Source organism: Octopus sinensis, linkage group LG10, assembly GCF_006345805.1.
Source record: "Octopus sinensis linkage group LG10, ASM634580v1, whole genome shotgun sequence".
Classification (NCBI taxonomy): domain Eukaryota; kingdom Metazoa; phylum Mollusca; class Cephalopoda; order Octopoda; family Octopodidae; genus Octopus; species Octopus sinensis.
This window is the reverse complement of record NC_043006.1, coordinates 30,111,437-30,138,468: the sequence shown is the minus strand read 5'-3', so window position 1 is coordinate 30,138,468 and position 27,032 is coordinate 30,111,437. Positions and strand designations below refer to the sequence as shown.

The 27,032-nt window shown below is 35.2% G+C and overlaps 2 protein-coding genes across 4 annotated transcripts in view; one reads left to right on the top strand and one right to left on the bottom strand.

Annotated features, from left to right (window-relative positions):
* LOC115216174 overlaps positions 1-5,003 on the top strand; it is a 46,842-nt gene extending 41,839 nt beyond the window's left edge. For all 3 annotated transcript variants that reach the window (XM_036506478.1, XM_036506477.1, XM_036506476.1), the window contains exons 11-13: positions 1,114-1,272; positions 2,993-3,088; positions 4,165-5,003. In XM_036506478.1, the coding sequence (XP_036362371.1) occupies positions 1,114-1,272; positions 2,993-3,088; positions 4,165-4,272 (363 nt within the window). In that variant the 3' untranslated portion in view covers positions 4,273-5,003. The remainder of the gene's footprint in view (positions 1-1,113; positions 1,273-2,992; positions 3,089-4,164) is intronic.
* A 5,691-nt stretch (positions 5,004-10,694) lies between these two features.
* On the bottom strand, positions 10,695-12,613 carry LOC115216173 (ankyrin repeat and MYND domain-containing protein 2; the record flags this gene model as incomplete). The annotated part of the gene is made up of 1 exon (XM_029785370.2): positions 10,695-12,613. A coding segment is annotated over one exon (1,290 nt), but the record flags the coding sequence as incomplete, so codon positions are not given.
* Positions 12,614-27,032: the final 14,419 nt, after the last annotated feature.

Below are 27,032 nucleotides of genomic sequence, written 5' to 3'. Positions count from 1 at the left end.
CTTAGTTCATTGTGCCAAGAATCGTATCTGAGTCACAGTGTGTTTTTTTTGTGCAGAAATAGCCACTAATGAGATAATGTTCACAATCAGACACAATTGTAGGAAAAGTGTATCGAACAGAACTTCACTCTCTGCCATTATTTTATTGATCTTAAGCATTTTATACTGGTTGGCTTAATCAAAATTTGGATTCCTTCAAAAGTTTGTAAGTATAGTGAAAGCTCTTCATAAAGACATGAAAGCCAGAGTAAATTTTGGGGTCATATTCTCTGAGCCTTTTGCAGTGGAGAGTAGTGTGAAACAGGGAGACCTTGATGCACCTACTGTCTTTGTGATGTATTTTGATTCAAAGTTCTATCACACTCTATAAGACCAAAACAAGGGGATATATGTGTCCCCATACATATAGGGATATATGTAAGTGTCTTTAATTTAGTAAGGACGAAATTTAAGAGCAAAGCATCCCTCTCACTTATAAGAGACTGCTAATGTATGCTAATGACTGACACATTGCCAGTCATATATAGAGCATGGATTTCTGCATTTGATTCAGCAGGTGGCATCTATGGTTTGTCTAGAAATTTAAAGAAAACTTTATGTGTCAACCTCTGCCTGGTCAAGTTGTGCAGCAACCTAAAACATATATGTGAAAGGTTATCTTCTTAACATTGCTGAATATTTCATATCCCTTGAGAGCACAGAGAATAAAGATAGAACACTGAATTCAGAAATATCTTCAATGATTCAAAACATGGCAAAGTCTTTTGGTAGTTTAGTCTCGGATCTCGTCTCAAAGACGTATCAATAACGAAACAAAAATACCTGTTTATAAATCCTTTTTTATTCTCTCTACTATACTCCTTTGAAACTTGGCCATATCACAAACATCACTTGACTCCTAGAACAATTCCACCAAAAATGCTTATGCCATATTTTACTAGGTTAACTTTAAAGCCCTTTGATTCCAGGTTTTGCTTTCACACTTGAAATTTCTTCTCTAATTATTTGTGTTTGTGTGTGTAGGAATATATTTCTCTTGCATAAATTAAAGATCTTAATTGCTAACAAATTTTAAAATCTGTGAGAATCTGAGAAATCCTTTTCTTATTGTAGATTGAATATGAAGAATTGATTCACATTCTTGAAACAAAAGGAATTAATGTCCAGTCTCGCTTTCTTGGATACTGTAGCAGACAAGTCAATAGTTTACAATCATACCTTTCAGCATTAATGGAGACCATGTTGACGAATACTAAACGAGCGTTCATAGTGGTATTGATATTAGTTTATATATGTTAAATTATTTTATTACTATTGTTCCTATAATCCTTTATATGACTACCTTCAGCACCACCATAGTGGTATTGATGTTTTATATCATTCAGAATTTATAATCACTATATTCATCATAACCCTACACAGCCACTGCCTTCACCCCACTCCCATCAGAGCTAGTTTTCATCTTGTCATTGACGAGTTAAGTGGTGATAATCTATAATTAAGATAGTGTTGTAATGGATGTTGAAGAAAGAGTCATTGTTTTGTCTCTTGTTATCACTATTACCTTCGTTATCCTACGTCCCATTTTTATAAGTGACTGATTCTATCAACTCCAATGCCCAACTGGTACTCATTTTATCAACCCTGAAAGGATGGAAGGCAAAGTCAACCCCAGTGGAATTTGAACTCAGAAGATAACAACAGACGAAATTCCACTAAGCATATTGCCTGGAATGCTAACAACTCTGCTAGCTCACCATTTTCCACAAGATAAATATCAGGAACATGATGAATGCAAGATTTTCTTTTGTGTTTTGCTGGTTAGAATTACTAGTTTCAGACTATCTTTTCTATTGCTTGCATCATATTCCTGATAATAATGTCTGTTAACTGATTCCATAAAACCAATATTTGCTCATTTCTCTGAGCTCTTCTAAGTTGTTTGTTTTTTAGATTTCTAGTAGGAATGGAAAGTTACTGGAAAAATGAAAAATATACAGCTAGACACTGAATTTTAACTGTTTTGTCTTCAATTAATATTTCATGGAGAGATGTTTTTAAAGACTCTGCCATTAACAACAACATTGTTATTAAAGACTGTACAATCCATTTTAAATATGGATTCACATGGAGCATTCAGCAATAAGTTCTGCACATTCTTTGTGATCAGTAATCTGACCTGTGTGGAGATTGCAAAGAAGGCCAACTGGAGAGTGAGGTCTCTACTTCAAACGTACACATTTCCAGAACACTTTGCTATCATGGATGATTGCTATAAATTGTTAAAATTCAAGCACTGCCTTTTATTGTCATTTGCTTGAGATGGTTGGAAGATGTGCCTTCTATTCTTCTCTGTAGTCTATATTCCTGTTCATCATCACAAGAATCTTTCCTGACAAGTCGAACTGCTGTAGTCTCCCAAATTGTACTTTTGGGAGTTTTAAAGCATTTGCATGGTACTGATGTTTCAAATGTAGCCCAGATTGAGTTTAGGATGTTCTGAAGGGCAGAATTGCAAAATTCAAGCCAGTTTGGGCATTGTAACTGAGTTCAGTAAGAATTCCAATCTGCATTTTCCCAGTCAAAGTGAGCAGTTTGGAGGTAGTAGTGGTTCTTGTTCCTGCCCATAAGAGACAGAAAGGCAATGATCATAGCATGATCAGAGTAGTGCAAACGTTCCCCAGTAGTGACACTGTTAACCATTTCAGGAATAGAGGTAAAGAGCAGGTCCAAAGTGTTGTTACATCTTGTGGGGGAGGTGACTACTTGGGTCCTGCTTGAATCCAGCACTAAATTCAAGGAAATCATTTGCACTTCGTGGCCAACAAAAGCTTCCTCAATCAATCTCAGGGTAATTGAAATCACCAGCAATGAAAACATAAGTGGCTGTTTTCCTAGAAGCAGCTTTGAGGATGTCAAAAATTTGTGTAATCATTAATATCTGTACTACTACTACTACAGCTCATTGTTATATTTTCTGGTACTTTTCTAGGAAGACGATAGATATCGTACAGTTGGTATAAACACAGGTTATATAGACACCACAGATTTCTCTTTGGAACAAGATGACAAAAACTTCCTGATTAAGGTAACAGAACTTCTGTATTCTCTGTTGTCTCTTTGACTAAATTGTATAAGAAAGTGTATCAAGAGAATTTGGAAAAGACTGGAATGCAGTTTCCAAACTTAAACAAGCCAAATCTATCACAGTAGTAATAAAAGGAACAAATGGAAAACACTAGGTCTACCACTGTTTCTAGCTAAATCCCTCCACACCACTTCATCACTTGAGGTTTTAAAAAAGCTCTCTCTTCATGTTTTGCAATAAGAGAAGAAAAAAAAGGCTTATTTTAACCCTTTCATTACCAACCCAGCTGAAACTGGCTCTGAGTACAAATGTCGTTTTCATAAATTTTGAATTAAAATCTTCCACCAAAACTTAGTCACAATTTATGTTCCTAACACTAGCTGAATGATAACTAAGTTATTTTGCTAAATTCTTTGTTATATTTAAAGTAATTGGAAGAAACACAGAGCATCTCAATAAATACAGTTACAAAAGGGTTTATCAACCAGAAACTTATGTCTGTGTGTGTGGCTGCTGTGTTATCCAGCATGTGACCCCTTTTTTTTTTTTTTAGATATTTGTGCAGACCAGTGTTCCGCCTTTTATAGAAATTACTAAAGAAAGCCAGGACTTATTCAATGGAGTTATCTTTGACCAAAGTACATTGTCAGTTCATGTTTCTGCTCATTGATAATATAATGTCCAACACATATTCTAAACCTGAGAATGTGCTTAAAATATAAGCATTGTACCTGATTTGAATATTATATTACTTATCCTTCTAAACATTCATCCCCACTTAGAGCATCTCCTAAGCATTTTCCACCCTTTGCAAATTCTCAATGTCTTAAAGTGGGGTGTTCCGGTCTAGCTTAAGAACCACTGATCTGTCAACTGCAAGTTATTTTTTTAAAAGCTGATCAGCCTATTTGTCCTACATCCAAATCCTCACAGATGTATAAGCAGTGTATTTAATGAGGTATATATTTTCCATTTTATGAATTCTGGCATGTCTGCATCTATGTTCATTTGTATCAATTCTTTTATGTCTTTAATTCTTTAAAGGATCTAATATTGGTTTATCCTGTGTCTTGCAGCAAGGCTGGAACAGTACAGTGGCCTTCTTCCGAGAATACCTCGACACTCATCGTGATGACTTGAAAGAACGTCTTCCCAGATCGGAGCAAATATCTACTAACGCCTAAATTTCTAAAACAACAAAAGAAACTGCTAGAAGATTCTTTTAAGCAATAATTTAGCATTCTGGGGGAAATGTTGATGCTATGACACATCAGCTTATATGAAGCATGGCACCTTGGGCAAGTATCTTCTACTATAGCCTCAAGCCAATCAAATCCTTGTGAGTGAAACTGAAAGAAGCCCATTGTGTGTGTTTGTGTTCCTGCCACCTCTTAACAAGCTGTTGGCTTGTTTATATCTTTATTATAACTTAGCAGTTCACCAAAAGTCATTAATAAAATAAGTACCAAGCTTTAAAAGAAAGATGTACTGTTCAAATCTCCATGGCAACAGATGTCCTTGGTAATCTTCAGTCCAAACTGTGCACCAAATGGTTTTTATAGGAGACTTGAAATCAAATTCTAGAACTTTTAAGAAAATCATGTCATGCCACAGCCTCACACTCAAGGGTCAATTATCAATCCAATCACATGAAACTATGGTGGTGTCTGAATGATTATCTATTGGTGAGGGTTTCAAATCACTGCTACACTAATATTAAATGGTTTCAAAATATCAGTTTGTTTAGTTTGACTTCATTACTACAACTAATATGACTCAATGTCAATACAAACCAGCTGGGCTTGACTCCACTCCTGCAGATACTCTAACAACAATTTGGAGTAGTTTGTCAGACTTGACTCAAGTTCAACCTTCAGGTACTACGCACTGCTTTTTAGCATAAAACTATATATATGAGTATCAAAACTCACCCACCTTGTTTGTTGTTCCCTCACCTGCCTCTGTCTTCTGTATAATTTTGCATCATATATGTATTACACATACACACCTACATTCTGTCTATCTCTATATATATATAAGTATGTGCATACACACACACATATTATATATTGAATGACCCTATTTCATGTTACTCCAAGTTAAAAAATATTACAACAGCAGGTATTGTACACCTTTCTATTCACTGCTGCATTGTTCTATTGTCATACTTGGCTTACTATGATAAGATATATAAATACTGGTACATACACTGCAACCAATATCAACTCTGCTGATAAACATAGTGAACTTGCTGGGTTATGATCCAGGAATGATTCCCCATGCCAAGTTGATACAAGTATCACAGTTTACATTTAGGTTCCCGGGGGAAGCGGCTAATTTATCCTGTTTAAGGCCTGATTTCGTTTTGAAATTACACTTAAATAATACCATATTTCAGATGTATTTACTATACTCTATCCAGAACAATGCAAAGATTCTGAATTGATAGTTTAGCCATGCTAAAAGAAATAACTCTGCCTGATCCTTAAACAAAATTCAAGTCCAATGTTAACAGCCATTTATTCATTACCAACTAAAATACAAAGAAAAACTATTTTCGTGTTTTTAACAGACAACTCTTGTCATTTCATAATACTAACCTGACTGTAATCTGATTTAACCTAATTTTCAAAATTCATAATTCTCAACACCTGCTTGCTTTCATTTTTACAATATTCTCTCCCTGTTTCATAACCCATGTCTTTCCATATTTCGCTATGATTTCTCTGGCAGTTAAGCTTTTCAAGTTTCTCTCTCTTTACCCTTCGCATGTCTTTCTGTTTTGGCTGTTATTTCCTTCAGTGAAGTTGGCCTTTTTACTTATCCATGATGTACCCACCACCTATATTGGAAATCTCTACATGACTCCACTGCCGCACCACCACCAGTATGAAAAGCCTCTCCTCTACCAGAAGACTTTCATAGCTCCTCCCACCACCAGTCTCATCCACATTACTGCATGTACCAAACAGAGACTGGATTACTTAATAACATTAGTGGGCAACTTGGAATTCCTGCAGGACAGCTTGCTTAATGCCACAGATCAAATCTGTGTCTAGTGCAAAGCCCCAGCCAGACCTGGTGTGACATGGTGGTGGAATGATACTGTAGACAAGGCCCTTAGAGCAAAGAAACAGGATTCGAAATGTGGGGTTAGCAGCAAACTGTATCAGATAGCCAGAAAGGAAGCTAAGAGGCAGGTGTATCAAGCCAGAGGAAAAACAGAAAAGAAGTTTGCCTATGTTCTGTGAGGTGAGGACCAGAGACTTGAAATGTTTCAGGTGGTAAGTTAGTGCGTACGAGAAAATCGTAATGTCATAAGAGAGAAATGTGTCCACATAGTTGATGGTGCACTTGCATTTAATGATTCTGCAAAGAAAGAAGCTTAGAAATGCCATTATGAAAGGCTCCTAAATGTGGAAAATGAGTGGAAAAAGGAGAGTCTGCCTAATGTAGATCCAACTGAGTGACCAGCTATCCAAATCAACAGCAGCTTAGTAGATAAAGCAATTAAGGACATGATGACAGGGAAAGCCCCCATCCCAATCAGGAATCACTACTGAGATGTTTAAAATATCTGATGGAGTAGTATATAGTCTAGTCACCAGGTGTAGCAGTATTACAGTCAGCTGCTACAAAGGTAAAGGTGATGCCTTAGACAGAAAATTACAGAGGACATCACATTGCTGGACCAGGTGATGAAAGTCAATTAATTAGGGAGAGAGTAAGTGTAGATGATTTGCACCAGGAAGGAGCACGACTGATGCTATATTCCTGGTTAAACAACTGCAGGAGAAATATGTAGCCAAAAATAAACCTCTATACCTAGTTTTTGTTCACATGGAGACAGCCTTTGAAAGGGTCGCCTGCTCCCTTATTAGGTGGTCAATGCAAAAGCTAGGGATAGATGAGAGGTTGGTGAGAGCTGTACAAGCCATGTGCAAGGATGCAATCAGTAAGGTAAAGGTTAGCAACAAATATAGTGATGAATTCAGGGTGCAAATAGGGGTTCAACAAGGATCAGTCATCAGCCCCACTCTTGTTCATCATAGTCCTCCAGGCAATAACAGAGGAATTTAAGACGGGCTGCCCCTGGGAGTTCCTCTATGGTGACGACCATGTTCTTATAGCTGAATCACTACAAGAACTAGAAGACATTTCAGACATGGAAGCAAAGTCTAGAATCAAAGGCCCTTAGAGCTAATCTTGTAAAAACCAGTCAGTAAGAGAGCAGGCAAATCCCTTCAGGTAGATGGCCGTGCTTGATCTGGAGAAAAGGCATAGGAAGGAACTCCACAAAATGTACTCGGTGTAAGCTATGAACACATAAGGTGTAGCAATATCAGAGGAAGGTTAACAGGCAAAAATGGATGCTCTGAGAGCTTAGCTGCTAGAATAAGAATAAGCTGAGCAACGTTCAGAGAGCTCCTACTTTAGTCTATTACAAAAGGCCTCTCCATCAGAGTGAAGGGTAGATTGTTGACACTTGTGTGTGAACAGCTATGCTTGGGCTGTGACTGCAAAGGACACAGAGAAAAGTTAAGCATGAGGCATCAAATGTGGTGCGCAAGAGAGACGACTGTGCTAGTATGGTCATATTACGCACATGGATGAGGACAGCTGTATGTAGAAGTGCCAATCTCTAACTGTGGAGGAACCTGTGGAAGAGGTAGACTCAGGAAGACATGGGATGAGGTGGTGAAGCATGATCTTCAAATGTTGGACCTCATGGGGGCAATGACAAGCGACCGACACCTTTGGTGATATGCTGTGCTTGACAAGACTCATCAAACCAAGTGAAATTGCAGTCATGGCTAATGCTAGTGACATTTAACAGGTTTTCATACCAGTGGCACTAAGAGAGCACCCTTCAAACGTTAGGCATCACGAAGGCAGTGAGTGAGACCTTTGGCAACATCCTATGCTTGAGAAGAGCTGTCAAGACAAGTGAGATCAGAGTCATAGTTCATGCCAGTGTTTCATAACTGGCACCTGTGCTGCTGGCATGTAAAAGGTACCCACTACACTCTTGGAGTGGTTGGCACTAGAAAGGGCATCCAGCTATAGAAACCAAGCCAAAATCAGACAAATGGAGATTGGGCAGTTCTCTGGTTGGCCAACTCCTATCAAACAGTCCAGCTCATGCACGAATGGAAAACAGGTATTAAATGATGAATGAGGATAAAATAAAATAAGATTAACGAAACAAAATGAAGTTTACAATAATGAAAATACGTAGAGATTCTTTGTCAGATTTAAAATTTATATTAATTAAAAGGAAATTCAGTGATGAAAAAGAAATCTTAATAATTGTAGCATGTACAAGAGACATCAAAAAATTTTTTAAATCTCCTAGAAACTGTGAAAAATGTGATGTAATATAAGTAAAAAAAAAAGAAAAACAATTGCTTCCCGAGTTTCACCCAAGACCAGCAGTTTTAGGGGGAGGGTAAGAAAATGAAATCAACTGCTGTGTTCAGCTGGTATTTTGTTTATCGACCCCGGAAGGATGAAAGATTAAGGTAATCCCTGTGGAATCTGGAAACAGAACATAAAGGCAAAAATGCTTAGTGGCCTGCTAAACATTTTTAGCTGGCATTGCGGACAATTCTGCCTGATGCAATTCAAAGAATATAAATAATCAATGATTAGATGTTTGAAGCTTTGACTGTGGCCATGCTGAGATGCCACTGTGAAGGGTTTTAGTCAAATAAATCAACCCCGGAAGGGACGTTGAAGTGCTAAGTTATGGGGATACAAAGATATACACACAGATATATATGATGGTGTTTCTTAAGTTTCTGTCTACCAAATACACTCAGAAAATTCTGGTTGGCTTGGGGCTATAGTGGAAGACACTTGTCCAAGGAGCCATGCAGTGGGACTGAACCTGGAACCATGTGGTTAGGAAGCCACACCTGCACTTATAATACACATTGAATATATACAGGGGTTGGACGAAATAATGAGAACACCTTAAAATTTCAAACAAATTTATTTTAATATGGGATTAGACTGCCTTTGGCAGTAATTACAGCTTGAATTCTACAAGGTATGGACTCGTACAACGTCTGAATTGTTTCCAAAGGAATATTTGTCCATTCTTCAGCTAAAACAGACTCCAGTTCTTGTAGTGATTGATGGTGGAGGAAATCGACTCCTTACTTGTTTTTTCTAAAATGTACCATAAATGTTCAATAATATTGAGATCTGGAGACTGTAGTGGCCAGATAAAATGTTCAACTTCACTAGAATGTTCCTCATGCCATTATTGCATTATCATCCTGAAAGATTGTGTTTCTCTCCAGAAACAGTTCCACAACCATAGGATGAATTTGATCAGATAAAATGCTTAAATAGTCTAGACTATTAATTCTGCCATGAAGGGAAACCATCAGGCCGGCAGATTTCCAAGATATAGCTCCTCCAGATCTTCCTCTATGTTTAACAGTTGGAAGAAGGCAGTCTGGGTCAAATGCTTCTTTTGGATGTTTCCACACATATACTCGGCTGGTGGTCGAAAATGAGGTAAAAGATGACTCCTCTGAGAAAATAACATTCTTCCACTGCTCTACAGACCAATTCTGTAGGTTTTTACTCCACTCTAAACGCTTTGCAACGTTTTTGAAAGTAGTGGTTTTCTGATTGCAGCCCCCTTGTGAAATCTGGCTTTGTACAGCTCCCGGCAAACAGTTTTTGTGGAAACCGGGTTCTCGAGGTGGTCATTAAGCTCTACAGTAATTTGGGGAGCTGTACTTTTGTGATCCTTTCTAACAATTTGTGTAAGATTCCGACAGTCCCTATCTGAAAGTTTTGGTTTTCTTCCGGAGTTTTGTTTCAACAAGGAGGTTTTCCCCTCTTTTTCAAATTACTTTTGAGACAGTACTTCTTGATACACCAAACAATTCGGCTATTTTTGTTGTGCTAGTGCCTGCCTATACGAGCACCAACAATTTGACCTCTTTGAAAGTCCGATAGATCTGTCATTTTAATGACTTTTAATTACCTTTTTCTGATATGTGAAAAGAAACAGCAATTTTAGCAAAACATATTAAGCAACACTAATAATAAAACATAAAAATAAACAAGCTTTTGACGGTTTTATAGATATTTCAATATTAAGATGCTAGGTGTTTCCATTATTTTGTCCAACAACTGTATATATGAATTGGATACATCATATAGTAATTATGTTCTGGAGCCGTTGGGGTTATCCAGAGGTAATGGAAAGAGACGAGATGGTCTTACTCTCTGCCCATGGGTTAGAGGTAGGTGCCTTATTTAGGACGTCACAGTCTGCGACTCCTTTGCTCCCTCCTACATCCTGGATGCTGCAGTTAATGGGAGGGTCACTGCCAGCAAAATCTTATAAAATGACAAAGATGTATACATATCTATATGGAATTACGAGATTTGCTGTTTCTATCGCAATATACTTTCATTTTCTAAGAACAATTTAGTTTCACTCTTTTTCGGCAGTAAAATGCATGTTAACTCCAAACTCTAGTTATGCCTGGACTCCTTGTGTGAAGAAAATACCTTACGGTGGCAACTGTAAAAGCGTTAATACACTTCTCAAGCAAATCAGATGAAAAATAAGAGAAAATAATGAGTGAGAGTAACTTTATTCAACAATATTTCTACAACTTTACATAAGGAAATATGACTGTTGAACAAAAATGCTTTATGAATGATAGGAATAGAAAGCGATATTGTCTTAGTTTCACACGGCAGGGGCGAGAACAGTTCTGGTTTATATGAAAGGCGTTATCTCCCCTGATGTGAGAAAAACCGCCGAGAAAATTCGATAATTTTTCACATGCCAATAAACCAACAAATATATTCGTTCGTTTCTCCTTTGGGTTTTTTTTTTGTTGATAAATGTTAAGTCTTTCAGTAAAACAGTCTCATTTTATTTCAATCAGTCTAAGCTAAAATCCATTTTCTTCGCCCTACCTTACACAGAATTTTACTCTAGAATCCTTTGACAATCAAATAATTTTGGCTTTCCGAACTAAATAAAAGCAATACAAATAGAAAACTTTTTTTTCACTTTATAATAGAACTAAGATATTTCGTCCTTAACTAGTCAGAAAATAGTTTATAAAGTAAAAATATTAATTACAATTGAAATATATAGTTCAATCTTATTAATGTTAGAATGAATTGCCAAGAAACTTCAGTCATTCATTTAAAACACCAGGAAACAGTATACACATTTACGTCTCAAGCACACTATACCTCAGATTTAATTTCGATTTTCTCCACAGCCTCTTCTAATTTACCGCTATCTTCCTTGACTTCTACCTGTTGCTCTCCATTTTTCTCTTCAGAGAAATTCTCTTTATCATTCGCATCTTTGTTCTTCTTTTCAAGCTCTTCAAATTCCTTTAGAAGCTGAGCACAAAACTTCTTATGTGTAGTGTAGCGCAGCTTCTGACAACGTTGGCTACAATAGTAAACCATTTTACAAGCAGAGCATTTCTTTGTAGACTCGTTTTCTCCACAAGCTTCGCAACTTACATTGTCGTTTTTAAACTGTTGTCCATGAACACAGTTAGTGAGGACTGAAAGAGCCGTGGGATAATCTCCAATGGCTACAGGAGACACAGTTCGAATAAATTGCAAAAAAAGATCCGACTCAATGTAGATAAATTCTTTCATGGACTGACGTATAAGCTTTTCGGGTTTTTCGGCAAAGCCATCACTGTCTCTGCCCTTCACTAAACTCTTAATCCAACTATTTAGCGACTTTTCTTTTTCATTGTACGATTTGGCGAGGTTTCGAATCATAAATGAGTAATAATTTACTTTGATAGCCATCACATCATTTGTATCAGCACTTTTCATACTTTTTTCGCACATAATATCTAAAACTTTTTGTACCTTATGCGAATTTTCCAGGAGACTTGGATTAGCTTCTAAAAAATAAGAAACCTTTAACGGATGAAGATAAGAGTTGTTAAGCAGTTCTACCAATGGTGTGACCAAATGTTTGAGAAGTTTCGCTTCTTTCTCCAGGCCTTGTGGTTTGGTGTAATAATCCACTTCATCGAAGCTAATGAAATTATTTATAGTTGAAACACATTTGTGATAGCCAACAAAGGATGCCATTTGAGCGGCTGTTCGATTGACACGATTCACGGGGTCAGTCTTTGCCCCGGCACATAACATCTTTCGAACAAGAGTAGGTTTACCTGAAAGAGCAGCAAACATGAGGGCGGTATAACCATCGATGTGATTATTGGAGTTAACATCGGCCCCGCGTTGTAAGAACAAGTCACATAAGTCGCTTCGTCCTTTGAATGCAGCATGTTGTAATGGTGTAGTTCCTTGCTCATCCAGGCAGTCTATACGTACTCCAGGTTCACTCAATAACTGTTTAATTTCTTCCAAAGAAGCTGAAGGTATTTTGTCAACGATTTCCTTCTCAACATCATTTAACTTCCTCGAAGTGTTCGAAGCCATCTTTAAACTAATGCGTGTATTTTTAGTCTTAGTTTCGAATTTCCTTTTAAATACGGTCGAAAAAAAAAAACGTTTTTACATTTAGAATATAAAAATACGATATTGAATTGTTGAAAATATTTTCAATAAGATTTTACGAAATTTCTTGCTACATTTACTTTTATTCTATTTTTCCGTCCGTTAGAATATCAAATCCCGTCAACGTCAAAACTTTCGGCTGTTGATGACGATGGACATAGCCTAAAAATGACTTTCTCTAATGAAAATCAAATTGAATTTAGGGTCTCGAAATGTCATGATCTGCTTTGGTGTGTATATCTTACCATTTTGTGGTAGAATTTGCAATAAAAGATAAAAAAAAATTGCCCCACGACTTCGTTTCTTGTAACTTCCAAAAAAATGTATATTTTGTAATGAAATTTTTATACAAATATGCTTCTGATGGTGTATATTCTGATATAATCTACAGCATCTGAAGAGTATTAGTTGAAAATTTCATTTTAAAAATATCTATTTTTCTAGAAGCTATAAGGAAACAAAGTCGGGGATGGCACACTTGTGTGGGCATGCCCAAAAATGTTGTACAGAGTCCCCTTAGTTATAATAGGGTCAGCAAACATGTAAATGTTGCTCACTTTGTTTCATCCTCATACTTGATGGAGCCGGGATCATCCCAGCTTAGTGGCCCCCAGGGACATCATCATGTGAAGAGCCAACCAGGTCCACCAGTGCTCTCTATCGCTGGTGGTCCCATGCCAGACCCTCTGCATCCTCCAAGATTCTGCAGATCTTCTCCAATCACGTCCATCCATCTGATGCAGGTCCTGACACAAGGCCTCTTCCAGCCTGCAGCTACTGTATCGAATGAGAGCAAAGCCCTGGTAGGACTTTGGGACATGTTAATACTATCACAAAATAAACTTAAAGGACATCTAACGATGTTGTTTTAATTAGTTTACAGGAGTAACCAATGTAATTACTTTAGAACTTTCTCAGATTCAGTCTATAGCAATGAAAGATTGCCATATGATGATAGGGTTCTGAGGTCACCAGTGTAGCGGTTTGTTGATGCCACCACCTTAACATTGTCTGTTGGTTATTAGTTTGACAAAAAGTTGTTCTCATGTCAGGTTGACTCTGTGGTTGTTGGTTGAAGATGATGTTGGCGACAGTAGTTACTGATAGCAGTGTGTGACAGAGAGACATCGCAAACTTTGTTCGTGTGTTCATTAGCTGTGTGGTGATATACAATAACAACTTGCTTTAAGATTATAAAGTTTTATTGTAGCAGTGGGTTACACATGAATTGCCTTGCATAGAGTTCTTAATAGAGAGGTCTCTGGTGTGTTAGCAGTAAATGAATTAATGCGTGAAGATATTAGTTGTGCTTTGTGTAAATAGAAAGAGACTTGATAGAAGTGTTTCTAGTAAGCATGAGATAACGACATTGAATTTGGTCTGTACTGCTGGTGCACATGGAAGAAGAATGTTCTTGTGTGAGAGAGGCCAGTGTTAACGTGATAGAGCAAAACTGCATGCCAGGAGTCCTTTAGAAGCGAGACAAGTCAGTTGCAGAAGTGGATGCTCTGAGAGCATAACTGCTAGAATAAGAATAGGCTGAGCAAAATTCAGAGATCTCCTACCTCTGTTGATAACAAAGGGTCACTCCGTCAGAGTGAAAGGCAGACTATGAAGCCTGTGTGTGAACAGCCATGCTACACTGCAGTGAAACATGAGATGTAACAGCGAAGGATATGTGAAGGCCTTGAAAGAAATGAAGCTGGTATGCTTCGCTGGATGTGCAATGTCAGTGTGCATACACAACAGAATGTAAGCATCTTGAGAGAAACGCTGAGCATAAGAAATATTGGATGTGGTGTGCAAGAGAGACGACTGTGTTGGTATGGTCATGTGATGCATTTGGATGAGGAGAGTGTGAAGAAGTGCCGATCTCTAACTGTGGAGAGAACCTGTGGAAGAGGTAGACCCAAGAAGGCATGAGACGAGGTGGTGAAGCATGATCTTTGCATATTGGATCTCATGGAGGCAATGACAAGTGACTGAGACTTTTGGTGATATGCCATGCTTGAGAAGATCTGTCAAGCCAAGTGAAACCATAATTGTGGCCAATGCTGTTGTCATGTAACAGGCGCCCATGTTGGTGGCACATAAAAGGTACTCTTCCCAACTACATGGTTCCAGGTTCAATCCCACTGCATAGCATCTTGGACAAGTGTCTACTATGATAGCCTTCTTGTGAATGGATTTGGTAGACAGCAACTGAAAGAGGCCCATTGTGTGTGTGTGTTGGTCTCCCACTACCACTTAACAACTGATGTTGGTGTGTTTATGTTTCTGTAACTTAGCAGTTTGGCAAAAAGGACTGATAAATTAATTATCAGGCTTAAAAGAAAGAAATAAGTACTGGGATTGATTCATTCAGCTAACATTCTTGAAGGTGGTACCCCAGCATGACCACAGTCTAATGACTGAAACAAGTAAAACACAAGCTATATATACATGTATACATCCACATATACACGGTGCGATGGGTAAATTGTCGCCATTTTAGATTCTTAATTTCATGCAAGTACATTGTTTGTTTTCTATTTCACTGACTACACAGTATAGTAGGATCAGTTGGGCACTGTCTGTGAGAAAAACAGCACCATGATGCAACTCACTCTGCCAGAAATTTGGAAACAACATGCTGTACTGCTTAGCATCCACACCGGAAGCTCCACTATGAACAGATGGTGAACATACAGAACAACCGTTGGCTTGCCATGTCCCCAAAATGTGTACCAAGAATGATAAAAATCAAACATCTAGTCAACATCAGGGTGTTTGGAGTGATCATTAGTGACGGTAACATTATGCCTTCATTCATCTTCCCACACAGCTTCAGGCTCTACACAACCCTCTTGATTATTATGTGTGGATGCAGACCAACAAAACTCTTTGTAACACCAAAGATGAACTGAAGGCAAGGATTATGACAGCATTCACCAACTTAAACAAGATCATCCAGAAGAGATGCCAAAGTCATCTGGAGGCAGTGGTTGAAGCCAATGGCGATTTTATTGAATAAATTTACTCTTTAGTATATCAAGAAATGTTTATGTAATTTTGATAAATATATCTGTTAAAATGAGACGTCAGTGTTATTTTCTTTTTGCATAAATTAGATGACAGTTTATTCACTGCACCCTGTATATAGATTATATCACCTAGCTGATGGATGTCTGATGAGGTTTCAGTTATTTGATCGATTGACTTACTGTGTAAGTGATTGAGTCTTCCCTGGACATATGAACCCTTAATGTAATTCTCAGCCAGAATAAGTGTGACAAAGTTGTATTTTTTTTTCAGTCACAAGCTCTGGGTCAAGTCTACAGAAAATGATATTCAGCCAAGACTTTGTGCTTGTGAAACAAACTTATCAACCTCTCTACTATGCTGCCCCTGTAATATATAATATTATATACACTTGTATACAGTATATATGATATGTTGGATCAACAAAACTTGTAATATTTAATAGAAGTGATAAAACGAGTCCAGTGACCTTGTGAGGAGTGAAACATTTAATGTTTTGGACGAAGTCCTACTTCAGGAAAGAAGTGACTGAGGACAAACAAGAAGATAGTAGAGTTTTATGTCCTCAAAGATAAACTGACTGCAATTAATAAGGAATGCAGAATCATGTGGGCTTCATATGTAAATAAGAAGTTGTGGAAGAAATTGTATGAGAGAAGTTGAAGGCAATCAACCATACTACCGCTTTCCATCCCACTTTATGCACAACTAGCACTATGACCAGGCAACATCGGGTCATAGTGCTAGTGCATGCATATACAGCTGCGTGCATGCACACATACACACAAATACTGTCCAAATCTCCAACCAATCACATACAGCTAGCTGGCATTCAATTGGCGTATCAAGTTTCAGGCATTTTGATTGGGTTTTGGATAGAAAATTCACAAAAAAGTCACTTCTATTGATTTTTTAATGGCTTTGCGGGGTGACTGGGGAAATGTAAAGATGTGTACGACCACCCTTGAACGGTTTTGAATGACCATAGAAAGTGCGAGCCTTCTAACTGAAAAATTGTGGATTTGTATAAAGGACACACACACACAGACAGACATTTTGCCGTTTACATATATAGAGATTACAGACCAAATTGCACCCTCTGTCACCTTTGCCCTGTCCATTGTCCTTCCATTCAAAGATAAACTTATCTGCAATATCTGAATTCTATTTTCTGATCCAACAACTGCACCTGTGTTTCCCACATCACCCCTCTTCACATTTTAAAAAGAATATAGGAACCTTGGAAACCTCCTCAGAAGAAGCTTCTCAGCACTCAGACACCCACAACCTGGAACTGTTAAATGCATTTGTGACAATGCAACATCTGTCCCTACTTTAACAACCATCTCTGGGCCAAAGTCACAATATCATATTACTCAGAACTTTAGTTGCACATCATCATATGCATACTCTGCAGCACCTTTACATTGGGGAAAAAGTCCAGCAGCTTTTACTGATAAATGTCATCAACAGGCTTAAATGAATGTTTTTCCTTCTATCCCTATACCTTCTCTTGCTTCATTGAACCCTTCCTTATTCCTCAACTCTCCTCTTTATCAGCTATATATTATATATATATATATATATATACGCGAGAAAGAAGCAACAAGAATGGATAGGTTTTTAGTACGATCGTTTCATACAAGGACAGGTTTTATTAAAAGTTGCAAAGATTACAGCATATAAACGAGTCCCGTACTCATCAGCTAAAATACATGTAAGTTCTCTAGACATCCTAGTGTTTGAGGCTATACTCATGAAGTAATGTAGATAATTAAACAGATTTCTAAAGTTCATTAAAGTTCTTTAAGATGATGTACAGTCTTATCACAGAATTTTAAAAAAGTTTTGATAGCATCACAGAGAAGGTGACCTAATCCATATGAATTTCCATAGATATGATGAGGGATTATATACTCACAGAAGACAAATTTATCCATTGTAATTACAACGAGGTGGGTCTCAATTCCTGCTTATTAGCATTACAGAGAGGGTGAATTAATCCTTTGTATATATGCACAGATTCCAATGGTGTAGATGTAAATTTCCAGAGAAATTGTAAAATTTATCGCCTGTGAATATGAAATTCATCTCCATTTCTCTGGAAATTTACATTACACCATTGGAATCTGTGCATATATACAAGGATTAATTCACCCTCTCTGTAATGCTAATAAGCAGGAATTGAGACCCACCTCGTTGTAATTAACAATGGATAAATTTGTCTTCTGTGAGTATATAATCCCTCATCATATCTAGAAATTCATATGGATTAGGTCACCTTCTCTGTGATGCTATCAAAACTTTTTTAAAATTCTGTGATAAGTCTGTACATCATCTTTAAGAACTTTAATGAACTTTAGAAATCTGTTAATTATCTACATTACTTCATGAGTATAGCCTCAAACACTAGGATGTCTAGAGAACTTACATGTATTTTAGCTGATGAGTACGGGACTCGTTTATATGCTGTAATCTTTGCAACTTTTAATAAAACCTTCCTTGTATGAAACGATCGTACTAAAAACCTATCCATTCTTGTTGCTTCTTTCTCGCTATAATCACCCCACATTACTGTATTGTTAAATCAGTATAGTTTTTTTTGGTGCATCTAAGTTAGGTACCATTCAAGTAAATTTTTTAAATTAACTTGAATCTTTATTGCTCTTTGTATATATATATATATATATATATATATATATATACATACACACACACACAAACACACATATGCACACACATACACACACTAGCAGAGATACCTGGTGTTGCTCAGGATTAAAATGGTGTAGTTTGTATATATTATATTACAGTTATGTTGAAACAGGTGATATGGGAAAGTGCAGCATTGACAACAAAATGTTTGTGGAGTAAATGATGGGCTAATTTGACTAAGCAACATGCTATGAGTCCGTTTAGAGTATTTCAGGCCCTAACCTGTCATAGAAAATTGGGGATTGGGGTTACATGATTTTTTAACGCACTGAAAAGCTGTCAGTAAGATATACTCTCTTTTGCAGCAGTCAGCGCTGTCTAACACGACCCATCATCTAAGATTTTGACCCCTCCTTTGGGTTTATTGTCCTACATCACTCATAAAGTAAATTTAGAGGAACTGCGGTTGTTCATTTGTGGGTAACAAGGAACCAATGAAGTGACAGACTTGCCCTTGAACTTTGACGTCAGTGTAAATTCATACTGCATCTTCTTAGACGCAGTAAATGATGTCATTTGAAATGCAGAGTTGTATTGTCTGATATTGTTCAGAAAATCCTTTGACTGGATGGAAGTATCTTCTAGAAGATCCATAACAGGTTAAGAAGGAGCTGGTAGAGCTGGTGATCTTACCTGATCACCTGAGCAGCACATACCATTTGTTTCACTTGAAAATTTTAAAGCTCTACAGAAATGACAATTTGTGCTTAGCACACCAATTTGAAGAGAGTTATCATTTTTATAAGAATGGGATGGATCATATCTGAAAACAGCTCCAGAAGTTGTGAAGAAAGAATTTGTACGTAGTCTGTTTCTGAGAGCTATTCTATTGGACCTCTGTCTAATCATTTAAACATTGATTTAATGATCCTGCATTAAGTGCTGCAGCATGCATTTACTGATGTTGGGAAAGTTTCATCTCCCTTCTCTTGAGACTCTGTCTGACATGATGCAGCATCTCATCTCACGTCTCTCTTCAAATTCTTGCATTCGGTTTTCTATAATCCTCCTTGCTTTATACTTGTTTCTGGAGAGATTACATCTTATCTGTGATGGCATAATTTTCAATATTGTAACATTTCAATTTTTCAACAACAAAAAAAAAAATACCCCCGGGCCATCAAGCAGGATATCCACATGCTAGAAATAACAGCCAAATCTCGCAAAACTGCGATAACATAATGTAATCAATCTACTCACCTTTCTGCAAAGATTTCTTTCAGTGTAATTTCCCACAGTAATATGACAAAGTAATTCATTTGAAATAGACAAAACAACCGTTCATTTTCACTTTTAGATAGCAGGATGGCAGAGAGGGGAGTAGAGTTTCGGTCTGAGTTTTACATAAAAAATTTGAATTTGTGTTTATTTTTTCCATATTCTTAATCTCCGTATTTTCCCAAATAGATTAATTGAAAAAAAAAAAAAAAACAATTCAAGAAGTTCTTTAAAAAGTTAAAAAAAAAAACACTTTAATTTCACAAGAATTACTTGAAATTTTGAAAATGCGGTTTTTGAAAGGTTTTTTTTTATGAACCAGATCCTCCATAATAAAAAACATGGGATTCCATAATAATAAAAAAAATCAATATATATCCATTTTACCGAAAGTTATGACGGAAAAATTGGATCTTGGGAATATTCCAAAAGTCCTCTCCCCAAACCCCGGATTTCGTTAGTGCAAATTTTTGGTTTATTTATTATTTTTGGTCCACAGGTGAAGAACTTTATACTGACCATTTTACCCTATGTTTATAATTTTTCCTGGAAATGAAAATCCCCCCCCCCCCAAAAAAATACACTGGAACGGGTGTGGAAGGAATATGAGAAAAAAAATGCGCGCAAAGCAACAGGAGGATGGAGAAAGGACTTTAGAAAATTCACAAGATCCGAGCTTTTCGCTCATAACTTTTAGGAAAATGGAGGTTTTTTTCAATGAAATTTTATAGAAATGCCCTTCAAACGGCATACATTACGATTATAAAGAAATTTGTGGGGAAAATATTTTCCAAGGGGGTGGAGAAAGGACTTCGGATAATTTACAAGATCCGAGCGTTTCCCTCATAAATTTTAGGAAAATGGAACTGTTTTTCAATGAAATTTTATAGAAATACCTTTCAAATGGCATACATTATGATTATAAAGAAATTTGTGGAGAAAATCTTTTCCAAGGGGTGATGAAAGGACTTTGGACAATTCACGAGATCCAAGCTTTTCCCTCGTAACTTTTAGGAAAATTGAGTTTTTTTTTCAATGAAATTTTATAGAAATACCTTTCAAACGGCATACATTATGATTATAAAGAAATTTGTGGGGAAAACATTTTCCAAGGGGGTGGAGAAAGGACTTTGAAAAATTCACGAGATCCGAGCTTTTCCCTCGTAACTTTTAGGAAAATGGAGTTTTTTCAATGAAATTTTATAGAAATACCTTTCAAATGGCAAACATTACGATTATAAAAAAATTTGTGGGGAAAATCTTTTCCAAGGGGGTGGAGAAAGGACTTCGGAAAATTCACAAGATCCGAATTTTTCCTCGTTATAGTCCGAAGTCACATTCAACTTACTACAGATATCCTACATAGTGATTTTTCTACCCACTTTCAATAATTAATCTTTTGGCTTCATTTTTGTTTAATTTTATCTTCCATTATTTTTACGCTTCTCTGAACCCTTCCGTCGTTATTCTCCATTCACTTGTTATTACTCTCTTCTCTCTCTCTCTCTCTATATATATAATAATATATATATAGATGTATATATATATGTATATATATATATTGTATATATGTATATATATATATATGTATATGTATATATATATATATGTATATATGTATATAATATATATGTATATATGTTATATATATATATATGTATATATATATGTATATATGTATATATATATATATGTATAGTATATGTATATATGTATATATATATATATATATATGTATATAATATATATGTATATATGTATATATATATATATGTATATATATATATGTAATATGATAGTATATATATATATATATATATAATATATATTGTATATATGTATGTATATATATATATAATATATATATATGTATATATATATATATATAGAATATATATATATATGTATATATATATGTATATATATATATATATATATATGATATATATATATTATAATTATATATATATGTATATATATGTATATATGTATATAGATGTATATATGTATATATGATATATATGTATATATGTATTATATATATATATATATATATGTATATATATATATATATATATATGTATATATGTATATATATATATATAGATATAGATATAGGTATATATATGAATATATATATATATATATATGTATATATATATATATATATATATATATATATATATTATATATATATATATGTATATATGTATATATATATATATATAATATATATATATATATCTAATGTATATATGTATATATATATATATATATATATATATATGTATATGTATATATATATATAATATATATATATATATATATATATATATATATATATGTATATATATATATATATATATATATATATATTGGGTTACTGCAAGTTGTTTGTTAGAGCTGCTAAGATGAGCTAAAGCTCATAATTGTATATAATAATTTATTATGGTAGTTTTATTAAAGAATCCATTCATAATAAATTTTTTTTAAGTAGTGTTGGTTTGCCACGTGGATATAGTTTTTAGTTCCATTTATTCTATTTCTCCATTCATAATTTTAAATGACGTTTACTTTCCATGGCGCGTATTCTTTTTTTACATAAGTTATATTTCTATGGTAACGTAATTTTGGTTTGATTTTTTTAACGGCTAAGAATTTAATTTCACTTCATAATTTGAAACTGACTTGTAAGTATGTATTTTATTTCTCCTTATGTCATATTGTTATTTTTGATATTCTGGTTAATTACGATGTATTTAATGTTGTTTTTTATTGGAGTGTTTATGTATATGAGATTGTGTGTGAGTTTTTAGTTGTATAATTTATTTATCTGTATGAGTGTGGGTGTGTAAATATTGTTGTATATATCGAGTTTAGTGAGTATGTATATGCGTATATGTGAGGGAGTATATGTATCTGTTGTGTGTGTGTGTTTTGCGTGTGTGTGTGTTTGTGTGTGAATGTGTATATGGGTTTGTTATTTAGGTTTTGGGATGTATTGTTAATTTGTCTGTGTGGGGAGGGAGTGGGTTTTTGGTGTATATGAGGTTTATAAGTTAGTATAGGTATGTGTATAAGTCGTGGGTCTGTGGTTTACGTGTGTGTTTTTTGTGTGAATGTTTAGGTTAGGGGGATTGCTATATAGGTTTGTTATAGAGTTTAGCAAAGGGAGATTTTATCGTTATATGTTTTTAAGAGTTTTGGTTTATCATGGTTTTTTTTAGGGAATTCGTGGTAATTTGTCTATTTTCGATGTTGGTTGTTTTATTACATTGTTTCATTCATAATTTTGAGTGGTATTCGTTTTGCCACGTGAATATTATTTTTAATTCCATTTATTCCATTTCTCCATTCATTATTTTAAAAGATGTTCGTTTCCAGAGCGGTTATACTTTTTATACATATGTTAAGTTCCTTGGTAAAGTAATTTTGTTTGGTGTATATGTTGAGGCGTATATGTACTTGTGGGTGTGTGTGAGTGGGGTGGGTGTTTGTATTTGTTATGGGTGTGTGGTTTACGTGTGTGTATTTGTGTGTGAATGTATAGGTTAAAGGGATTCCTATATAAGTATGTTATAGTGTTTAGTAAAGGGAGGTTTTATCATTTATGTTTTGTGAGTTTTAGCTTATCATGGTAGTTTTATAAAAGAATCCATTCATAATTTTTGTGTTTATTTGTCTGTGTGGGGTTGAGTGGGTTTTTGGAGTATATGTTGAGGTTTATATGTATGTATAGGTATGTGTAAGTGGTGTGGGTATTTGTATATGTCGTGGGTGTGTGGTTTACGTGTGTGTATTTGTGTGTGAATGTTTAGGTTAGGGGGATTGCTATATAGGTATGTTATAGAGTTTAGTAAAGGGAGATTTTATCATTATATGTTTTTATGAGTTTTGGTTTATCATGGTAGGTTTGTTAAGGAATTCGTAGTAATTTGTGTCTATTTGCGATGTCTGTTGTTTTATTGCATTGTTTCATTCATAATTTTTAAGTAGTGTTAGTTTTACCAAGTGAATATAATTTTTAATTCCATTTATTCCATTTCTCCGTTCATAATTTTAAGTGATGTCCGTTTTCTAGAGCGTGAATGTGGGTTGTATGTGTGTGTGTGTGTGGGAGTATGAATAAGTATTGTGTTGAAGTATTTAGCTATTTTATTTATTTATAGTTGCCTAGACGTTTTTATGTGTATGTATAGGGATATATATATAGGTGTGTGATTTAGTGTATGTAGTTAGATATGGTTATATATAATTAGGTATATGTGTATGGGTGTATATATAGTTTATTATTATATTATTTATTTTTTTGTTTTGTTTTATATTTTATTTTTATATTTAATTGTTGATAGGTTTATTTTAGTTTATATTGTTTATATATTGATTATATATGGATTATATATAGGTTATATATGGATTATATATTTACATTTTTTCATTCATACTTTAATTATTTTAAAATTATTATTTTTATATTTTAAAATATTGATATTTTAGATTGGAAGTCCACCTGAAGATTGTCGATCAAGACAAGAAACAATTGTAGTGGCGGTTTTTTTGACTATTTATTAAAATTTTATGTATTGATTAAGTCTTTCCTTGTTGTTTTGCAAAATAGTGGTTTTGTCTCTAATAATATTTTATAATTTTTTACTATAAAATTGGATTTAATCCTAAATCTGATTTTTTCCCTGTAAATTTGGATTTATTCCCTAATATTTATTATTATATATATATGTAATATATATATGTGTATATATATGTATATATAATATATAGTATATGTATATATGTATATATATATATGGTATATATATATATATGTATATATATGTGTTGTGTTTGTGTGTGTGGTGGGTGTGTGTGTGTGGTGTGTGTGTGTTGTGTGTGTGTGTGTGTGTGTGTGTGTGCATGCATGCATGCATGCAGACACGTTTCCGAAGAAATCTTTTTTTTTTAAATGCCCTTTTGAAGGTCAGATGTGAAACTGCATCAGTCCCCTTTCTTTACACATATTTTAAGATCACATTTTGCAGAAATACGTTTGCTTGAGTGTGAACGACATTAGATTAAAAAAATTTAAGAACTTTGAAAAGAATAGTAAAAGAATGGTGAAGTTATAAAAATTAGTGGTAACAATGTCTGGAAAATAAAAAAAAAACCATGATAGTGTTTGTTTGAAACGTCAAAGTGTATAAAAACAATATCTTTTACATACCTGCTAAAATTACTGGATATATAAGCCCTAATCTGCGAATCAGTTTTGAAATGGCATCAAGTGTTTTCACTTTCCTTTAGCAATTTTTCGCGCCGACATTTTAAGCGGGGAACAAATTACTCTTCGATTTGTGTGTAGAGAGAGAGAGGGAGGGGAGAATGAGTGAGAGAGGGGGGAAAGAGAGGGAATGAGTAAAGGTGTTTCATTTTTTTTTTTTTTGCCTGTACAAAATAAATTTTGAAATGCAGATTCGGAATCTCTGCCCTCGATATAGTTTGTGTGTTCATGTAAAAATAAAACCAAAAAAATATCCTAAAATGGGTACGATCCTTGATCTTTACCTCTGCCGATTTGTACATGTCCCGGTGACCGATCTATGAAATTTTGGGAATGATTTACCGTATGGTGAATGTAACCGAGTATGTGGAGATTACAATAGCTTACCAAATTGTCAATCATAACGGTAGTTCCTGGAAGAACGTTTTGTCTGATAACATTCTCCAACGTCTCTGTACTCCTCTCGAGGACACGTTGAAGAAATCCTTTTCTGGTTGTGGTGTCATAACATCCGACGATCCAAGTTTTGCGACACATTCTTCCTGCATTGTTCTTGCTATTGAAGAACAAGCTTTCATCGATCTCTACTATATGATCCGGACCACCAATGGGAGTTTTGTCCTGCAGCAGTTTTGTCAAACTAACATCTCTACAAAACTGGTACCACTGAACGGCAGTTTTTATATCAATGCAATTCATACTTGCAGATATCGTCACAGGCAATTCGAAAATAAAATCAAACACTAAATGAAAAATTACTTATAATGGCAGCTTAGAGTTTTTTCTAAATGTACCTTTCCTGATGGAAAGAGTTTTTTTTTTAACATTTAGCACACTTTCTATTCACAAACCCGTCAATAGAAAGACTAGAATTTTGAAAATTCATCGAATGTGTGCAAACACACCTTTTTTCATTGGCAATGTTTTGTCTTCAGATAATCTATAATGTTCTCTAGTGCAAGGTACAGCAAAAGTTTCAATCTGGGTGTACACAATGTAAAATAAATTCAGAAAAATAGCAACAGCTGCTTCTTTTTAAAGGGTACAAATTTTGTGAAGAAGATGAGGATTGTTGCTGATAGGATGGTTGTGGTAGCTTCTTGATTTCAATTAGAGTTTACAGAAATGTGTATGAACTTGTGCGATGTTAATCCTTCGAATTTATTTTTGTGATAATGGAACAATGGGTTTCAGTCCTTACCACCCAGTTGGGAAGCTTCTTGTTGACGCACGTAGATAAACATAGATGAAGTCCCATTTTGGAAGTATGTTAAAGCTTTTAATCGACGTATGACGGAGAATTATTCAATATCATGTTTGCTTCTATGAGAATAGCTTACCTTTGAAGCGAAAAAACGAGACCGACGTATACAACAGGTATGTATTACATGCTGTTTCACTTCTTTTAGCCGTTCATTTTCTAAGCTGTAGAGATTGTTGCGCTCGCGCACCCTTTATTGCTTTGGGACGGGTGTGTGGATCAATTTTGGAGTTTTTCAGGGTGCAAATGTTTCTTTTGCTTTCCAAACCGAGTTGTTGATTTTCACGTATGGGGTATCAAAGGATTCAGTACTATTTTCACTACTAACTAAACTATTTTCATTGACATATTTGAATTACAAAAATTTAAAATTACCTTTTCCATAAGTTATCTACCGTAAACATTTTATATGACGACCATGATGACGTCACATTTTCTATATGAGTGCGTACCTCAAAAGACATCCATCATCACCTTCACTCACTCTATCTCTCTCACACACGTGTGCGCAGACACATAAAATCCTAATTTTGCTCTAACATCATGGCTCTATGCAACTGTTGCAATATCACTCTTTATAGAGGAGTTCTCCGTTTCCACGGTAAAAATAATACTGCCATTGCATTTTTCATGGAACACCGTGTCCGGCCGTTTACCCACCAAAGTCCGACATGTAATTTTCCATGTATTTTGCACGAGGAAACGAACATGTGGCGTTGCCGTAGGATGGTACGACGTCGTCGCCAATCCAGAAGGGAGTGTGGATATTCTGAATCTGTATTGAAGAACTCCTTTCTGGAAAACACCCATGTTCCGCCTTGGAAGATTTTGCTTTTCATGAATTGCTTCCTCTGCACAGCTTGGCCGCACAGATTAATCGAGGAAAATCTCGGATTCTGCCGTAAAAC